A 19,194-nucleotide genomic window follows, 5' to 3' on the forward strand; every position below is an offset into this window, starting at 1 on the left:
CATCACCTGCCAAGGTTGGCTAAGGACCTCACCTTCGCTTAAGCAGGAGCCTCATAGCAAATATGTGAAATAGTAACCTCTGTGGGATTTCCTCACAGTCAAGAATCTGTCTTTTTGGGTGGCAAAAAGATAGCAGAAGATACAGCCCAACATGAGCATTTGGGACACAAACAAAATTCCAACCAGAAGATGCTCAGGTATTGCCGAGAATGCATGACACCAGCAAAAAAACATGCATAGCACAGTAAGCTGTAAAGGTGTCCAAGTCATCATGCAATTAGTACAACGCTATGCGATACATTGACTGAGCAAATATGCTTCAGTAGTGGAAAAAATAAAAAAAGAAAGATATCGTAAACAGAACCTGTTTTTTTTTTATAGAGTCACTTTTATGAACATCACTGTATCTAAGTCATAGTAGCTTTTCTTTTAATCGGTTTGTTCCAAGTAATTAAAGCCAGTCTTCCAGCTTCTGTCCATACACAAACTTGTTTATGGTTTTTGGTTAGGAATTTAGACAAACTTAACTTACAAATACATGGGACTTGGTAAAGTATTGTATTTTCTTCTTTATTAAGGGTGAGATCACTTAACTGATTAAGCATAAACTCATAAACTGCTTGCTAAAACATTGCTGTTAAGTTAGTTGCAGGTTCCATTGTTGTAAGCCGAGAGCATAGTACCTATTGCACCCATCACATTTTTCCCCCCCAATCAGATATGAGTGTCCAGGCTATTGATAAATGTGCTGACTTGGGAGAGATCTGTCTGGTCTGTTCATTTAGATGATGAGGTAACCGTGGGGAAGTTCTATGCCACCTTCCTGATACAGGACTACTTTAGGAAATTCAAGAAACGCAAAGAACAAGGACTGGTGGGGAAATATCCTGCGAAGAATACCACGATTGCTCTGCAGGTGATTTTGTTTTTACATTTTTAACTAACCATTTTGTGAGCTTACTTGAAATAGCAGGTAGATGAATATTGGTGATTGTGCAGTGCTGCAAGGATTTTATTTAGCTGGGACACTTTTGACCCTTATTCGTCAGAAAAGTAAAACGTAATCCTGCTGTTCTGTCTATAACAAGGTAAGTGCTGAAAGTTATTCTCTGTGGATTACTCAAACAGTAGCAGCAGTTACAGAATTTCTTAGCAAGTCTAGTTGGTACGTTGCAGTCTAAGGATGCTGAGGTAAAACCAGATAAATGAAGTTCTGAGCTATCATTTTTGTTCTTTGTTTGCCTTTAACTGTTCTCGAGTTCTGACAATGCTATAAGCCAGTTCTCAGGAAACTTTCTAATATGCATTACCTTTACAGTAAAGAGATTTTTATGTGGTATCATTTTTCTTCTTAATTCTCATTGTTCTTTTTCTTTTCCACTTATGATTACTGGTGAAATACCTTCCTATCAGCATTTTTCAATATTTGTGATTTTTTTAACTTCATGTTAATAAATTTCTCTTATAGGCGGTAACATTAACATACTCCATTAACATCATATACTTCTGAGTGTCTCTTAAAACAAGCTATCGAATGGAAACCAAGACAGTATATATGGCCATCTGTCTCTCAACAGGCCTGTAGCAAGCGGTCCATAGAGTATATGTGATCTAAAGAGTACATTCTGAACATTGCTGTCCATTGATATCCTTCTACTATGAACTTTGAAACAGGCAAATGGAAGGCTGTCCGCAAATAATTCCAGACATCATACACTGCACCATTTTCATTGGGTTGAGACTTCACGAATTTCAGTTAATGCTGGGTAAATTTCTGCAAGCTATAACGATATTAATGTTTCTGATAGCTTTTTATTCCGATGACAAAATTTAGGAGTATGTTGTGAAAGTGCTTTTCTAAAAGGGGGAGAGGAATGTGTTGACGTGAGTCAGATACTATATTCTTTGTTAAAAATCCTGCTGATTGGTACTTTGATCTAAGAGAATGATCTTAGCTGCCTTTTGCTGACATCCATTACTTTCTCTTGAGGTAGTTGGAATTACCTGCAGAACTAATTAGTTAGTTAAGAACATGCTTCCTAAGGATTGCGTAAACCCTTTAGTTGCTGCATTAGCTCGCCTGGCCTTCCTCATCTCCTTTCTCCTGCAAGGAAGGGAGAAAAGAACTCATTATAGAGCTTTACAATCCGTTTCTAACTGTTCAATGAAGCAAGAAGTGAATTACAGTTTGCTGATTCCTATAGTTGGCCACGCCGTTCTTTTCCTGGCTTCAGGGAGTAAACATCCACTTTGAGAGGGAAGGTATATACGGCTTGTGACAAAACCCACGCTGTGTTTGAATTCTTGGAACAATTGTTGAGGCAAAAAATTAATGGACGTTATTGGCTCAAAGTGCCTTTCTTGTGCTATTAACTGATACTTAACCAATGAGAATAAAAATATATTTTTCTGATAAAATCAGAATAAAATTATATTTGTAGCAGTAGTTTAAGAGGTGTCTTTTTGTAGTGATGGAAATTTGTATTGAGCCAAACAGTAGTCACATTGCTAGTAAAATAAATGTTAAGTGAAGCATGAACAAGTTTAATTACTTTCATCTAGTACTAAGAATGAATTAATTAATTCTACAGTATTTTTCCAAGGGAAAATACTTACTTATGTAATGTTTGCATCAATATTTCATGTTTATTTACATGTAATATATATTTATTTATATGGTAATACATAAAAAAAAAAGTTAAAGGGTATTTCCCTTCACAAGTACACAAAACCACTGATTTATTGAGCTGAAATTAATTTTGGGCACATGTTTCATATTAAACTAGTTATGCTTTTTTTTATTTCTGCAAATTTTATAAGTACTTTCAACCCTGCAGTAAACAGTAAAAGAAAAAAACCCTCTCGCAGGCATCAGCTGAGGGGTTAATCTGTTGCTCAAGTTCGATTTAATTGTGCTTTCATGTTGATGTCGTGTTCGCAGAAGGGCTTAGCTTGGAGAGAGTCTGGTTTGAAAGCACGGAGCGTTTGGGTAGTTGTAGAGCAGTGCACTCAGCTTCAGCGTTAGAAGATGGGCTCTATGAGGATGCCTAACACTGGCGAATCAAGACTTGACTACTATGTCTCTTATGTTCACTGCTACAGTGTAGGTCTACTAAGCTATTTTTCTGCATGCTTTTTTTTCTTATTTTATTACTTATTGTATTCTGTTCACAGTAACCTCAGTTTTATTTTTATGTTGAAGTGTCAATGTAGCTTTGGGGTTTTTGTTCATTTTGGTTTTCTTTGCTCTAAAACAGCAGGTAGTAAAAACATGTTCATTATCATTACATCTACAGATGTAATAGTTTATATGAACATTTTCAGAGCCAAAGGCTGAAGCTCTGAAGACCCAAGTATTTAGAATTCATGTTTATGCTTTATTTCAGATCCAGTGAGTTCATATAGCAATATACTTAAATGTCCATCATTCTTCTAAAATCTGTGAAGCAAAGCTTACAAGCATCTATTCCATTTCCTGGTATCACTATAAGATGCCTCAAAAGAGTGTTGTGTATTTTACATGACTATAGAGATAGTGTAGGTGCTAGTGATTATTTAAATAAGGGTATTGTTCTTGCACTCCTTAAACTGAGCTTGAACTGCTTCAATATGTAGGTTTCACCATACCTCAAAATGGATGTGGGCTGAATTTAGGTATAGGGGAAATTATCTTTTTATGGTTCCAGTATTTATAACCAATTAAAGGGTTTTTTTTTTTCCTAAAAGTCGTGACTCTGGAGTCTTGCATTCTACACAAATTTCTTAATATAAGACAGATATCTGAAATGGTGTTACTGTTTTATGCCTAGTATATATGTAGAAAATCGATTTTAAATGTATTTAGCATTTGTTAAAAGTGGTCTTTTTCATATGATTTAACTGTTTAATGTTTGAGTGTTTAACATGTTTTGATGATTTTGCATGAGGTGCTTTCCAAGTTTAAAGCATCTTTTAAGTTTATCTCTAAATGGGCAATTCAGAAATAGAGTTATTAGATGACATTTTTTGTCACTGAGGGACTCCTACAGCTCCTATTATTTCAGCACTTGAAAGCACATGTGTGTCATCTCTTTGTCAGGGATGGTGGCACCATTAATTGTCTCTTGAGCTGCTATTTAGGACACAGCAGTGGTGTTTTAGTGCCTTGTGCCATCTTGAAAACATTGCAGGTGTTATTATGCCTCATAAGGCACAGCTGCACAGAATTATCATGTTAATTTGAAGTCATCTTGTGCATTTACAGGAAAGCCTATTTAAAGACCTACTTGGTTTAATTATGTAATTATGTTGTTCAGTGCACTGTATGTCACTGGTTTGCTAACTAACCGTTGGACTGATATGTCTCATCTGCCTTATGCCTACAAGGAAAAAAGTTAAGTAAGGAAAGCATCAAAAATTAGATTTTGAAGAGAAAGGGTCTGGATAAGGAATAAGTTCTTTTGCAATTAAGAAATAAGATCTTTCGCAAACTTCTCGTGCAATCTCTAAAATAGAATTAGAAGCAATCAAACACAGTAGCATTAATCTCTTTTCTTTCTCTGCTTCAAAGAAACAACCAAATAGAAAAACCTGAGTAGAAACAACAGATGTCCTCTTGCAGAACAGCATGAATAATGCAATGATCAGAGTTATCCCTGTAGAACAGGTGCCTAAACGTGTCTCTTGCATGTTTTATTGGTTCTGTTAGACCCTTTCATCTTCCAATGTCTTTGATGAAAATAACGTTTGTTTTAAAGGTATAAGGTAAAGGCAATAAATATTAATGCCCATGTGTGAAAAAAAAAAAAGAAAATAATTTTTTTCCAGTTAGAGGTACATTAGGCAAAGACATTTGTGTGTAGCAAATAATAATACTCTTGTGTTGGAACATCAGAGATGAACAAAACTGAAGAATGTTGTATTCTGCCATATTCTGGGATTATTCAGCACATTTTCTTAGAAATGTGATCCCCCTGACTGATTTAACAGCCTTGTGAAACTGGCAGGTTTTCAGTCTGGTGAGCTGAGGTGGATATTAGATGTATATATGATGGCAGAACTGGCCCCTTGCTTCTCAAGATGATGTGGTTTGTGTTACGGTCCTCAAAAAATAGGAAAGAAATCAATATTTGTTATTTACATCTCCAGTTATTTAGAAAAGAAAAAAAAAAAAAAGGTGTTTTTTACTGTGGAAATGGCATAAAATACTTTTGAAGCTTCCTTTAAGGAAAAGTGAGAATTCTATGGACGTGAGCAGGAACTAAGTATCCGCCATAAAACATAAGTTTATAACAGATACCAGAGAGTGTGTGACCTTTCCAGTAATCTTTACCAACCAAAGGAAATGTTATGAAATTTCTTATATCAGTCTTCACCATCTACACTTATTGTTCCACTTGGGGAAAGTAAAGAGGATCCAGCCATGATTTCCTTTCCTCTGCAGGTCTGATAAGCTGTGCTCAAAGACTCTGAGGATATAATTTCTGAATAACACTCAAATTTGACTTTTTTTTGAGATTGATGATTGCATGATGCTTTGGGAGCGTGGCTAGTCTTCAATCTTTGTATATAATAACAACTAAAGTTCTCCTAAAGTTGTACTCGGAGAAATACCTGCCTCCTGAGATCTGAAGGAGCACAGCTCTGGCACATGTAGACAAATCACTCTCCAGGCACTCTTTTTGAAAAGACTCATCTGCGCAGGTTTTTTTCTAAGAGAAGTGATATCAGATTTAAACGTAGCACTTTTTAGAACCTCAGAAATGGAGGACAACGTACGCTCCCATTACCCTCTTGTGCATTATAATGTCTCTGGGATTCTTGCTGGATAGACTAAAATGGACAATGTTATATAGGGAAGTCTGTATCAGAAGGACCCTTCTTCCTGTTAAACTGATGGAGAGATGCAGGAAAGGTTGTCTTTGTTTTTTGTGTGCGTTCTTTTATTTGAGAGATCTTTGATTTGGTTCTGAAGTACTTGGAGGTAAATTCAAATGTTTTTTTCAGTCCGTGCTACCTCTGTGATCTTCACGGAAGACATTAAGTGTGGTTCCGAGGAGGGTTTTTCCTACTGATGTATAAGTACCAATTCCTTCATTCCACTTCAGTGGTAGATGACTGATCTAATGAAGCATTGCCTTAGTAGAAGGTCAGAATGGGAATTAGTCTCACTATTCAGTGCTCTCCTGGCAGAAGAATTGTTCTTAGAATACTTTTAGATTGCACCAGGTAAAATGAGGCGGTGCATGGGAATAATTGTTTTAATGATAGTTCACAAAATTGTTGTGGCGCAAATAAACTGAGGAATATTTTAGTTCCACAGGTGGATGTTTCTTGTAGAACCTGTGGCTTCTGTATTGGCTGTGAGTGAATAAAGCTGATTTGTTTAATTAACCAAGCGTATACTTTCACATACAGTGATCCAGGTTTTAATCTTCCACCTTTGACTGTGTCGTTGCAAGAGGTTTGTTACAGGGAAATGAGCGTTATTGAAGAGCGATGTGATGATAAAACCTGTCTGTTTTATCTTGAGTAAAGAAAGAGTAATTCACCAAGAAGTAAACCAGAAGGCAGTGGGAAATGTAACCGAAATTAAATATGCTAAATATGTTGCTGCCAAACGTGGCTTTTCTCAGCTTTTAGATACGTATTTGTAGGACTTTGTCACAATTTGGCAGACAGGAATATAAGCTGGTGGGTTTTGCCAGGGTTAAAACTCAAAATACTACTGTCTGAGAGTATTGTGTTCACAGAAGGGCTTAGACTGAACTGAGACTGGGTTTGACTGAAAGTCTAAAGTGTTAATTTTACTTCCCTTTAGCATGTTACAAAATGATGACATTAGCAACCTGGCTAAGGTCTTGACTATGCCATTAACATAAGAAGTGTGAGAAAGCACAGGGTATTCATGAAACGTAGATTGTATATTAACTCACTAGTAAATGATTTTTAGAGCCTTGTTCAATTATAGCATAACTTTCAAAGTTCATCCCTGAGAAAGAAAATATAATTGCCCAATACATGTAGCTAATATGATTAGTCAAGCGCTGTTTTCAGGAAGTCAAATACTGGTATGAGTGAAATGTGAAGAGGAGGCTATAATAAATATATACTGTCAGATACAAAGCTTTTTGGTTCATCCCTTTCCACGTTCTGATTGCCCACATTGCATAAATGCCATTTTGCTCCCCAGCAAACCAACTCTTTCTGTTTTCAGCTGAAAACCTGACTGCAATTTGAGTTGAAACCTGTGTGGTAGGCAGTGTGATGGGGACCAAGCCACATTTGGTGCCCTCAAAGGTCCTTTGGCTCCTTCTGGAGCTGCGAAACATGCAAAATTCTTGACACATCTTCATGCCACCGCAGGGCGAGTCGCGTGTGCTGTCCTGCCGTACAACTACACCTCTGTTGGGTTGGGACAGCCCTTGTCTGCATCAAAAAGTGCAGAAAAAAATAGCAAATTGGGTTTTTAGATCATAATCAAGAATCGAGCCAAGTGCTGTACATGATTGTTTTTAATGTAAGTGTAGCATTAATAAAGAAATCTTTGAAGTCTTCTGAACCTGAGGAGATTAAAAAAAGAGTTGGCAAGAACAAGATTATTGTGATTTTTGCTTGGAACCATGACAGCAAGAGTTAATCCAGGAAAAATCTCTCCTTTCTGAAGTAAGTAAGGCCTATACAAAAGCACTGTGTTCTTGGTCCTGGTTATGGTGTCTGTTTTCTCTCTAATGTGCAGCTCTGTCCTTGACGGTTTCAGCGTTATCCCTTTTTCTAAAGGTTTCTTGTGGTAGCTGGCTTGAGAGGAATGGGAACCAGTACACGATGAGGTTCATGCTGCTGTAGCTTGATGGTTTTCTGTCCCAAACTAAAGCTTTAGATCAAATTTCTGCATATCACAGTGCAGTGCAGATGAGCTGGAATTATTTCACTGCTTTCTTTTCCATCCGAGCTCTGCTAAAACTGCTGTTGCTATAGCAAAGATCTCCTTGTGTTTCCTTGGTGGACACAGGCTGCAAACATGTTTTTAACATTAAATATACATCTCATTGAAATGCATTTTATTGTAGTTCTTGCTGATTGCTTATACTTTGTTATAAGATGAATTTTATTTCCGTAGGGCTACATAAACATCAGCAGTCCTTTAATCAGGATTGACACTGCAATAATAAAGACATGAGCACCTCAGCAGAGTTGTACTAGAATACGAGCCATTTGTTAACAACAGTAAAGAGACTTACAGTAGGATGCATCCTCTATGGATTTCAGGATACAAAAACTTGTTAATTGTCCTTTAAAATAAATTTACACGCCTGTAATTAAAGAACAAAAAAGAATTTGCATTCCTAATGTATTCTGATATTGTTATTGATTTAGGCAGGACTAAGGACACTTCATGATATTGGCCCTGAAATACGCCGAGCTATATCCTGTGACTTGCAAGATGATGAACCAGAGGAAAACAATCCAGAGGAGGAGGAAGATGTTTATAAAGTAATGTCAGAACACAGCTACGTGAAGTGTTTTATCGTATTATGAGATTAAAAAATGAGCTTATCCCTGAATGTGGAATAATTAGTAATAACTACACTCTCCCCAAATGAGAGCAAGATAAATATTTTATAAATCAGTACATTTTATATTTATCTATAAACATGGTATTACTAGGACACTTACGTCTCATCATAAATTTAGGAAAGAGTTCCAGCAGGGTTATTCTCCTGTCTCTAATTCTTTCTTATTAATTCTTATGTTTTTTCTTAAGCAAATCCTAAGAAAAATTATTAACCTTGCCAGCTCAGATTTCAATAGTGGCAAGGTTTAAAAGTGGAAGTGTCTTAACTTCTGTGGTGGTAGGCAGGAAAAAGAGAATGAAATTCTATGCAGCCAAACCACAACAGAGACAGAGATGCATATATTAAAATGAATGCCTGGAATCACACAGAAATCAACTGAACAGAAATGCCATTCCCAATTTCTTGTGAGGGATATCAATAAGAACCAAACAGAAAGAAAGATTAGTTTTCCTCTTTTATACTATAGATATTTAGTCTAATGGTGAACACCTAAAGTTGGTATTATAATCAGGAGCGATCTGCAAACCATTTGTCAGCCAGCAAGAAAACTTCGTTTTTGACAAGCATTTCAGAAGAAGTAGATGTAAAAGCATGCTTCTGCAGTAATTATGTCAGAAGTCCCATGGCTTGCTATTGTCTGTTGTAAAAAACGGAGCCAGTGCCACAGGTACCATCAGTAGATGCATTTCTCTGCCAACCATCATTGCCTCCTGTCTTCCCTAGATTGAGCTTCAAGACAGACTGCTGTCATCCAGGACCCACACCTGGCTAGACAGGGAGGCTACATAATCTGGGTCAGATGTAAAAGAGAGCTGCATGTCATAGTCATAACTTAGCACTTCATTCGCTCTTTCACCATCCATTACACTCTTCAGGGCAGTAAAGAGTTACTACTCTTTCTTCTCCCTCTGCAAGAAGAAGGAATGGAAGCACTGAAGCTTAACGTTACCTACTTGAGATATGCTTGCAAGCCGTTGCATGGCACTTCATCCTGTCTGAGTGACGCCTGTTCCAAACCGGTGCTCTGGGACAATAGGAGGGAATTCCACCCGAGCGTTCTCAAAAATTAAGCAGACACACCCCTTTCTGAGAAAGCTGGTGCATGTTCGTGTACAGGGATCTGGGTTTCTCCCGTGTAATGAAACGTGGAGAAAGCTGGATGTCACTTTTAGTTGTACGAAAAAAAGAATAACAACCACAGCATCATGTTGATTTGACTCTGAAATATAAATATTGTCATTATCACAATCACATCTCTATCACTTCAGGGGATGCCATCCAAAGCATTGTAAAGTTAGAAAGAAAAATCACAGATTACTTGAGTTGCTACTTTTGAATGCATGTAGGAGAGAAAAGTAAGTTATCGTTGTCAAGAATATGTTTTGTTGAGGTATCTGATGTAATTTTTTCTTTCTTTTCCCCTAAAACAGAGGAATGGTGCCCTCTTTGGCAACCACATAAACCATATTAGCAGTGACAGACGAGATTCATTTCAACAGATCAACACCACACACCGTCCCTTACATGTTCAGCGGCCTTCAATTCCATCTGCAAGTGATGCTGAGAAAAATATATATTCTCAGGCAGGAAATTCTGTATACCACAATCATCATAATCACAACTCAGTAAGAAAGCAAGTTCCAAACTCAACAAATGCCAACCTCAATAATGCCAATGTGTCCAAAGTTGTTCATGGAAAACACACAAATTTTGGAAATCGTGAGCATAGATCCGAAAATGGTTACCATTCTTACTCCAGAACTGATCACGAGAAGCGTAGAAGGCCAAGCAGTAGGAGGTAAAATTCATATTTGTATTTGCTTTTAATTAAATATTGTAAATACACTACAAGAAAATTTGCGCTACGTGAAGATAATTTATATATTTAGCATTATTTCTGTCACCTGCTGATTCATGAAACATATTTAAAATACAGCTCTGATGTATTGGAATGTATGTAATCTTAATAAGGTTTGAAAGTAGTAGCTTTCTTTAAAGTGAAATTATTAGTTACAGCACAAACATTGTAATCACTAATTAATTTCTCTAAAATACCTGATTTTAAAATATCTTTCTTCATATTTTCATGGCTTACCTGGACAGAACCCGCTACTATGAAACGTATATTAGGTGAGTTGATATGGTTCTGACGTAATTGAAGAGGAGAAAGTGGTTTCTTATTTTTCTTTCTTCCTTTTTTATTTTTTCTTTTTTTCCTTCCTTCTTCTTCCGCTCCCTCAGTGCAACTTTCACCATTAACTGTATGACAATGCATACGCTGAATAATGATGATTTCTAGCTCAGATTTTCCACTGCCTACTCTAAAAGGGTAAACTTATGGTGAAGTTCAAAGTTATTCGAGCCCTTTTAAAAGTCTGAGCAGGTTTGTATGGTTTTTGAGAGCCAAACGATCAGACCTGGTGGTAGCACTTGTTTAAATATGACTTGTAAATACTGGAAAAAACACTGGGGTTAGCTTTGATAAATATTAATGTGTACAATTCCATTTATAAGGGACCTCACATCTTTCCAGGTCTTAGATCTGAAGTTTTTCTATGACAACTTTTAAAACCAGGATATATTCTGTTATTTGAAGTGCAATGTTAAATGGGGTAGTTTTTACTGTAGATTTCTACGTTCCATTTTTTCTTGGAATACCTCAGTGAGTGCTTCTTAATATTTTAGCCGTTTGTGAAACCTCACACGTTTGAGAGAGGCTGTGTTTCTTCAAAGTACTATGAATTTATTTCTGTAAAAATGTCTTAAATGGATTGGACTTCACCGAACATCGCCCCGTTATTTTTGTGTTTGTGCCATGAGGAGATAAAGGGAGGTCGTCTTTAAGAAACAGATAAAGTAGTCACGTTCTGAACTGCAGTCTACAGAGTTTACTGTAACACCACTCTCTGACAACAAGAAAGTTGTTAACGCTTGATTCTTTTTTTTTTCACCTGGAAGCACATTGAAAGAACTGCGTATAAAATATGCAGTATATAATTCATATAAATAAAAGATAAAAAATAAGTATTTGTTTGCCGCTTACAGATCTGACTCTGGTGATGGGCGTCGACCTACTATTTGCCGCGAAGAACGTGAAGTTCAAGATTATTGCAATGATGATCATTATTTGGGAGAGCAGGATTATTATAGTGGAGAGGAGTATTATGAGGAAGACAGCATGTTGTCAGGAGGCAGGTAAGGATGTTTGTTAAGCTGGGAAAAATATTTCAATAAGTCAGGTGCTTACCTGTAAAGAATTCACTCAGCGCACTTAGACCGAAAATTCTCTCATGGAGTTAATATTCCACAACTCCTGGCAAGTGAAGTGGGGAACAAGAATAGTGTGTGTCCCAGAGGTCTTCTGTATTTGGTAATTGTAATGTAATCGTATATTGTAATGTACAGCTGAGGTCCTACATTTAGTCTGTATTGGAAGGAGTAATGTCATTGAAAATATAATTTGATAATATAATTTGATAATAATTAATCCTGAGAATTTACTATATAACTACACTAGTGCAAAAACGTGTGCTCGCTATCTCTAAACCAGTTTGCATATAGAAACTGGAATTTATTTTAAATTTGAGTTGTATAGTTGCATAATGTATAATTATATGTAATAGTGTATAATTATAATATGTAACATTTGGTTATCTTGCTGGGGAAAAGAGTAGATTTGAAAAATCTTCTAGAAGAAATCTAATAGATCAATTGACAGGAACACACTGAAATAACGTTTTCTTTATTATGTTTTAAAATGCAGGCATATCTATGATTACCACTGTAGATATCACTGCCATGACTCAGATTTTGAGAGACCAAAAGGTTACCATCACCCACATGGTTTTCTTGAGGAAGATGATTCACAAATCTGTTATGATACAAAAAGGTCTCCTAGGAGACGGCTGCTACCTCCAACACCAACACGTAAGTACATTAAGAACAATTTGTTTGCAAATCCAGAATTATTTAAATGCATTCAGATATGTTCCAGTTTAAAAAGGCTTCTTTTTAACTTGGATTTCAAACATGACATTTCTTGATTACTGCTGCTGGTGGATTTTCGTTTCCGGCAGAAATATCTGTCCATCCTGAGAGATTGCTCCGAGAATCTATGGATCCTAGCTCGCAAGTCCATCTTTCTACTATCTTTTGCCTCACTCATCCAACAATATAAAATAACCAATTTAATTGCCAGTTTAAACTTGATTTGATACATGACGAAAGAGCAGGGTACAATGCAGTGTTGATCAGAGGGTGTCAGTCCGTGTGCCCTTTACTCACACTTTGGACTGAGCTTAAGGGTGTGTTGGGTTTGGGTTTTTTTCCTTACTTTTGAAGTACCTCTAGCTTTTTAACGTGAGTTTCTCAAGTCCCTGTGAAAAATAAGTCTGTTATTCTGAGATAAGCATCTTATTTCAGATTCACATTGGTACTTTATTCTGCTAGCTGAGGAATAATGCTTAATACTGTGTGTTTCTTCTGAGGGAGAAAATGTTTCAATTTATACATTGAATTAGCGTTAACAATTTTTTTTTAAACCTGCTTCTTTAATTTTCATTTACTCACCTCCTTAGGTCCTTGCCTTGGTTTCTCCTTATGTCAAGCACAATATTGCTTAATCTGCATTTCTAAAAGCTCTCGTGCTTCTTGTCTTGTAATTTTGGTTTTGTATGTTCCAGGCTACGCTGCAGAGATAAGCAGTGCTAATCATCGGCTGAAAGCAGACACAGACTCAGAGCTCTTGGATTTTGGTCTTTGACCTCTGACAGTTAACAGACAGAAAGCACTTGTGCTTGCGAAGGGCAAAATAAACCTCTTTCTAAAGCTTTTTCTTGTTGGTGCACTAGAAAAAACACTGGGCTCCATGCAAGCCCATAGTGTCCCTGAGAATAGTCTGAAGGACAGTGTGGGCAGCACGGCCAGGTCTGTCACCCATGTCTTTGGATGATGCCATCTAACCCGTGCCATCCAGACAAGACAATACAGAATCATTTCTAGGAGAGTCTCCATGTTTTGTCAGCTCTAAGGTGGATTGGCTCTCTAGCAAAACCAGAGCTGTCTTTCATTCTGATGATGCTCACTTTGTACCATCGCTTTGTACAGTCAGGGTCTTTCCTGTTTTCCACTACGATGCTCGCAGCTGTGAGGATGTATCTGGATTCCAGATGCTGTTAAGCTTCTAGATTTTTTTTCACGCTGAAGCTAACAGAGAGGAACGATACCTCTGTGCTGCTTGCTATCATTCTGCAGGCTTGCACCAAGACCAGCTGAAACATTTCCACCTCAGCCGAACATCTTGGTCCAGTTTAGATTTCTACTTCTTCCTTTCTAGCATTTACACAAATAATAGCAGCATAGATAACAGCAGAGACCACAGTTTATCATTGACATAAGGAGCAGAATAAACATCAGGAACTGACAATACGAGTCAACTTTGACTTGGATATGATTTTTCTTATTGCACATTGCTTCCAAGGAACTGGGGATTTGGTATTCCCTTTGGGAAGTCTGGTTCATTAGAATAAAGAGGTTAAACTATGGGGAAGAAGAAATTCTTCTTTGTAACCATTCACAGCAGTTTACTGCACAACTTCGAAGTAGCTGAATCATTCTTCTGCATAACACAGGCTTGCTTTGTGAAACAGCTGCTTTAAATTCTCTCCTGTTGGGCTGCTTGAGTGGTTTCTGCCTTGGACTGCATTTACTCATACACTGAATCTATCCTTTATGTTATAGCCAGCTGCTTGCTTCTGTTAACACAACTTATTTCTTACTGGGGGATATGTTTTTATTTGTGTGAATCACACTAAAATACTGGAAATAACAGACTTTGAGGAAAAGTATTTTATTTTCCTAATGAATTATGGTTTGCCCGTAGCAAATAGACGATCTTCCTTTAACTTCGAATGCCTCCGACGACAAAGTAGTCAAGATGAAATACCACTCTCTCCTAATTTCCACCATCGCACTGCTTTACCACTTCACTTAATGCAACAGCAGGTAAACACAAATTCTTATTTAACTAATAATGAATTACTTCTTTCGAGTTCCTGGATTGTGTTCCTGACTTTCGTTGTTGTGTGATACATTGCTACTGTGTTATGTAGTTTGCCTGTGCATGAATCCTCGGCCAAAGGTAGGCTTGTAGTTGCTAGAAATGAGGCTTCTCAAACATTGACCTTCTACATAACATTGAAAACGAGTAGTTTGGTCCTATGACACTTCAGGTGTCTGCAAAGAGTCAGGATGCCCAAAGGAATTTTGGCCAGGACTGCATAACACAGCAACTGTCTGTTAGTCTTTGCCTCTGCAGTGACTCAGCTCCATATGTGACAATTTGCAAGTAGAACATATACATCATCTGAGGCTCAGTCCCCAGCTCTGAGAAGATGCCCTAGAAACATCATCGGAATGCTTGGAAAATGCTGTCAGGATTCAGCATTTGTCCATTTCCTACAGGACAGAAGAAATGTTTCTGCACTTTACTTTGTTTGTTTAACATATCATGTAAACAACTATTTTTCTTTATTAATTAATTTCTTTATTAATGCCAACAGCAAGATTTTGTGATCTGAGTAACAACAGAAAAAATACTATTTTATGCTGTCAATTTACCAGTTTCAGTCCCGTTCCTCCTTTACATGACTATTAAACATCAAAAAATATTAATTAGCTGCTGCCCAAACAACCGGTTTGAACAAACTGCTGAAATGAGAAATGAGCGTGACTGAACATTTAAAATCGTTAACTTCTCCAATTCTTCCCTTTCCCAGGTGATGGCTGTTGCAGGTCTGGATTCCAGCAAAGCTCATAAACACTCACCAAGTCGTTCAACGCGTTCCTGGGCTACCCCACCTGCAACCCCACCCAACAGGGACCGTACTCCGTATTACACACCTCTAATCCAGGTCGATAGGGCTGAATCTACAGAACATATGAATGGTAGTTTGCCTTCATTGCACAGGAGCTCTTGGTACACAGATGACCCCGATATTTCCTACCGAACATTTACACCAGCCAATTTAACTGTACCTAATGACTTTAGGCATAAACATAGTGACAAACAGCGGAGTGCAGACAGTTTGGTAGAAGCGGTAAGTATTACAGAAACCTTTCAAGTACCAAAGAGTGTCTGTCTGTTCAGTTTTTGTGTGAACTTTAAAAAGCGTATCATGCAGTCCACGTTATCTCTCTGAAAATGTAGTATTTTCTGTTTCAAAGCCCAAACTCATTTTGAAATAAAGACAGGGCAACTTGTAGTTTTCATGTAGTAAAGGATTTCTGCTGAATCAAAACATTAACGTTGGTGTTTCAGAGAACTGGGGAGATTTCAAGGAGATTTGAAATTAAATTTAAGTTCTCTAGATGAAGATCAGTTATGAAGTGTTCTTCCACAATGGCTTATGGGGAAGAGATGATACATATGCCTGTTCTCTCTGTTGTTTCTATGGAAATACATCACCATTTTTGCAGTAATCTGAATAAAAGAACAAGAGCTGTATCGGTGTACTAAATGCAGAGAGGGGACTAATGACTGCAGGGATTGATTTGTAGGTGTACTAAAGAACGTTAAGAATTCCCTTTTATATTTAAAAAGACTTTAAGATAATGAGTTTATGGCATTTCTGAATCATAGTTGCTGTTCTTGCTTCCATCTATCACTCCCTTTCCATTGCTACGATCTGAACAATGTACTTTGTTAGATTTTATTTGCAAGTGGGACTTCAGCATCTTTCTTCCCTGTACTCTAAAATACCAAGGACGTACCTAATATTCTGTGTTTCAGGCAATAGTTCTCATTGCACCATGTGCAATATATTAACTTTAGTGTGTCAGCCTGAGAATTGATGTTTATCAAAGACTGCTCCCAAATTTCTTAAGAGAAAAGTCAGATGTGTTGCATTATCAGTTACATCATCACATGACTGATACGGTGTGGTTTGGAGCCATTTGATTGTTGATCTGGTCGTTCTTTACGCATGCAGTTTTGCTGTGGGTTGCTGTAGTGATTCGTCGTGGGGTTTCTAGTATTTTCCACAAAAGAGAAAGGTTGCTGTGACCTGTCTGTACTTCTATAATTCCACTGTATGTCTCGTTCTCTTCCCCCCATCTCCCAGGTACTTATATCTGAAGGCCTAGGAAGGTATGCAAAGGACCCTAAATTTGTTTCAGCTACGAAACACGAGATTGCTGATGCATGTGACATGACTATTGATGAGATGGAAAGTGCAGCAAGTAATCTTCTTAATGGAAATATTAGCAATGGGACCAATGGGGATATGTTTCCCATTTTAAGCAGGCAAGATTATGAACTTCAAGATTTTGGTCCTGGCTACAGTGATGAAGAACCAGAAACAGGACGATATGAAGAAGATTTAGCCGATGAAATGATATGCATTACGAGCTTATAGTATTTAACAAGGAAAATGATTTTAATAACAGAAAAAGTGCCTCATAGTTTAAAGATGCCAGGCACTAGCGGGAGTGAATAACCAATCAAGTTTTGTACAAGTGATGTCACACCTCAAGGAAGCCATAACAAATACACGGATTATCTCCAGGTTGCCGAAATGTGATCAGAGCTGCAGCATGTCAAGTCCCCTCCCACAGAATCTTCAATTCCTCTGCAGGAATAAGGTTGTTTTGAAACTAAGCAGATTATGACAATCAGTTTTTCTGAGGGCTAGAGTGGGATTCTGAGGTGTAATGTCTTGCCTGTCTTTCAGCCTCGTGCTGCTGTGCTCCGTAGTAGAGCAGGATCTTGTCAATGAAAATGTCTGTGTGAGTCCAGCAGGAAATTGTGTGGGAAACAGCAACATGAGATGAGTGATGACAACCAATAATGTCATTACCTCAGTACGCGATAGCATATCAGTTACCCGTTGCATATCCATTCTAACATTGTTTTCAAACTTGCCTCCTGATTTCTTTTCTTAACGCTCGTCTAAAATGCGGTTTGTTATGCTCTACTTGTTAGAGATTGTTGGAAGAAGAAGTTATATAATCTGTCATATGTAACACCAGTTTACATAGGAAAATATCATTCAGATAGTCTGTTTTATGACTATCATGTTAAGGGCAAAATATACTGGAATAATTGCATTCTTACTAATGCACTTGCAACCAGGTTATAGTAGAATTAGATAAGATAGTTTGCTAAAAATTAAATAGTAGAAATTATTGTAAATGAATTGTAATATACAATGATTTGTATTTGTAAAGAGATGTTCTATATTTTGTAATTATTGTACCGTAATTGAACTGCAGCAATATTTATGGACCCTAATTATTGTAACTCTCCACAGAATTCTAGATATAAGTATTTTTACTTGGAATATATAGAACTATAGCATAAATATTTAGATAGAGCCACCTCTCAGTGTAAATCTCTTTTTGGGATAAAGTGTCAAGTTTGAACTTGGCAACAAAAACAGAGATTTTTTTTTTTTTTTTTAAATAATTGAGTCAAATGAATCTCTCTGCAAAAGGGATGCACAGTTGACTATTTACAGTCTTATACTTGGAAAGGTAAAAGATTTAAAATTGTTATAACTTTTTTTGATTGAAAAATAAGCTCTAATTTTATTTTTTTATTAATCCCATGCTAAAAATAAATATTAAAATCATTAAAAAATTGGCAAGATCATGCCAAGGTATTAGTGGTCATAAGACAATTAGTTTTGACTAAGTATATTATCTACATACCCTACTTAGCTAAGAAGCATCTCAGGCAGAAAATATTTTGGAGGTAAATGAAAATGCTTTACTTCAGTACTTCTTACTCTGCTTGGAAAGAAATGTGATAAAACAATTCTTCACAGAACCAAAAACATAAGAAGTATGTACTATTTTATTGCCTCTACCTTTCTGTTGTTCTATGTGTACTATTTCAAAGATTTATTTTTATGCAATCAAGAGAGGGCTTAGATATTGTTCACAATGCAGTAAAACCCTGAAATGACTTTGAGGCTAATACAACCTTGGAGGAAAATCAGAAAACACTGAAAGCTACGTTCTATTTTGTTAGCACTGGATAACAATGACTTGTTCTAACAAGTTATCTTATCAGGTTTTACCTGTAGTTCATATGCTAGATAGCAATCCAGTTCACATTTTTACAAATGTGATGTTTAAAACATGTCAATAAACATTTTGTACATACTGACGGTTTCCTATGAATAGCTTACAGACTTCCTCTGAAATCATTCTTATTTCAAATACCGGGATAAGGACTTAAAGGTTTGTAAATTATTTCTTGACCTACATCATTTTGTATTAAAACAAATGCAAAATGTTCTTCAAAATAAAACTGTGTAATAATTTTATTATACTTGAGACTCCTCTTACTCATAGTTTTTCACCAAAAGGCTCCAGAAGTTAATTCTGTTGGCACTGTCTGAAGAATGGGGAATATGTGGACTGTAGTCATCACTTGGCACTCTCATAGAGTCTTTGATGAATGACTGCTGTTAACCAGAAAGAAGTGAAGTGATTGGAGTACTTGTATGAAAAAGGGTTCAAACTACCCTACTATCTACGGGATTGTTCCTGCCAGAGAAAAAGATCTACAGGAAATCTCACTAAAATCAACTAAAACACCCAAGCAGATCTTTCACGTTGTCCGCCAGGAGACATT

At 36.9% G+C, this 19,194-nt stretch overlaps 1 protein-coding gene across 16 annotated transcripts in view; it reads left to right on the forward strand.

Moving 5' to 3' along the window:
• CACNA1D (calcium voltage-gated channel subunit alpha1 D) overlaps nucleotides 1-18,921 on the forward strand; it is a 204,485-nt gene extending 185,564 nt beyond the window's left edge. For all 16 annotated transcript variants that reach the window (XM_054076355.1, XM_054076358.1, XM_054076344.1 and 13 more), the window contains 9 exons: nucleotides 786-916; nucleotides 8,356-8,472; nucleotides 9,986-10,353; nucleotides 10,659-10,685; nucleotides 11,601-11,750; nucleotides 12,319-12,482; nucleotides 14,437-14,558; nucleotides 15,332-15,652; nucleotides 16,676-18,921. In XM_054076355.1, coding sequence (XP_053932330.1) covers nucleotides 786-916; nucleotides 8,356-8,472; nucleotides 9,986-10,353; nucleotides 10,659-10,685; nucleotides 11,601-11,750; nucleotides 12,319-12,482; nucleotides 14,437-14,558; nucleotides 15,332-15,652; nucleotides 16,676-16,969 — 1,694 coding nt within the window. In that variant the 3' untranslated portion in view covers nucleotides 16,970-18,921. The remainder of the gene's footprint in view (nucleotides 1-785; nucleotides 917-8,355; nucleotides 8,473-9,985; nucleotides 10,354-10,658; nucleotides 10,686-11,600; nucleotides 11,751-12,318; nucleotides 12,483-14,436; nucleotides 14,559-15,331; nucleotides 15,653-16,675) is intronic.
• Nucleotides 18,922-19,194: the final 273 nt, after the last annotated feature.

The sequence above is a fragment of the Cuculus canorus genome, chromosome 11, assembly GCF_017976375.1.
Source record: "Cuculus canorus isolate bCucCan1 chromosome 11, bCucCan1.pri, whole genome shotgun sequence".
Taxonomy (NCBI): domain Eukaryota; kingdom Metazoa; phylum Chordata; class Aves; order Cuculiformes; family Cuculidae; genus Cuculus; species Cuculus canorus.